General features: G+C 29.1%; 1 protein-coding gene across 3 annotated transcripts in view; it reads right to left on the minus strand.

The window, feature by feature from the left end:
- Positions 1-946, minus strand: part of LOC106467836 (tRNA wybutosine-synthesizing protein 3 homolog) — an 11,009-nt gene that overhangs the window by 3,635 nt on the left and 6,428 nt on the right. For all 3 annotated transcript variants that reach the window (XM_022396035.1, XM_022396036.1, XM_022396034.1), the window contains exon 5: positions 314-660. In XM_022396035.1, the coding sequence (XP_022251743.1) occupies positions 345-660 (316 nt within the window). In that variant the 3' untranslated portion in view covers positions 314-344. The remainder of the gene's footprint in view (positions 1-313; positions 661-946) is intronic.

The following is a 946-nucleotide window of genomic DNA, read 5'->3' on the forward strand; positions in this document are numbered from 1 at the left end:
ACAATAATACAATTAAATCTTTAGAGTTAAAGTCTTACAATAATACAATTAAATCTTTACAGTTAAAGTCTTACAATAATACAGTTAAATCTTTACAGTTAGTCTCACAATAATACAATTAAATCTTTAGAGTTAAAGTCTTACAATAATACAATTAAATCTTTACAGTTAAAGTCTTACAATAATACAGTTAAATCTTTACAGTTAGTCTCACAATAATACAGTTAAAGTCTCACAATAATACAATTAAATCTTTAGAGTTAAAGTCTCACTATAATGCAGTTAAAGTCTTATAATAATACAATTGACTCACTTGCTCTGTTATGACTCCACATGATTATTGGTTAATCAAACATACTAAATACACTTGCAACAATTTCTTCACTAGACAAGCAACAGTCATGTTCTTCTGTTTCAACTTGATTTTTAACACCATCATTGTTATAAGTACAGTCATGTTCTAGCCGGTGTTCTTCTGTTTCAACTTGATTTTTAACACCATCATTGTTATAAGTACAGTCATGTTCTAGCCGGTGTTCTTCTGTTTCAACTTGCTTTTTAACACCATCATTATTATAAGTTTGTTGTAATTTTCGAGATGATTGCTTTGATGCATCAACATGTTTTTTGTTTAACATGACTTGTATATTTGAAGAAAGCCTGTAATAAACATAGCTCTGTACACACAAAGTTTAGATGACATGTTCCTCGCAACATTATTGACTTCATATTTAGTGGATACGTTTTACTATAAACATAGCTCTGTACACACAAAGTTTAGATGACACGTTCCTAACATTATTGACTTCATATTTAGTGGATACGTTTTACTATAAACATAGCTCTGTACACACAAAGTTTAGATGACACGTTCCTAACAACATTATTGACTTCATATTTAGTGGATACGTTTTACTATAAACATAGCTCTGTACACACAAAGTAT

This window comes from Limulus polyphemus, unplaced genomic scaffold (genome assembly GCF_000517525.1).
Source record: "Limulus polyphemus unplaced genomic scaffold, Limulus_polyphemus-2.1.2 Scaffold2761, whole genome shotgun sequence".
Taxonomy (NCBI): domain Eukaryota; kingdom Metazoa; phylum Arthropoda; class Merostomata; order Xiphosura; family Limulidae; genus Limulus; species Limulus polyphemus.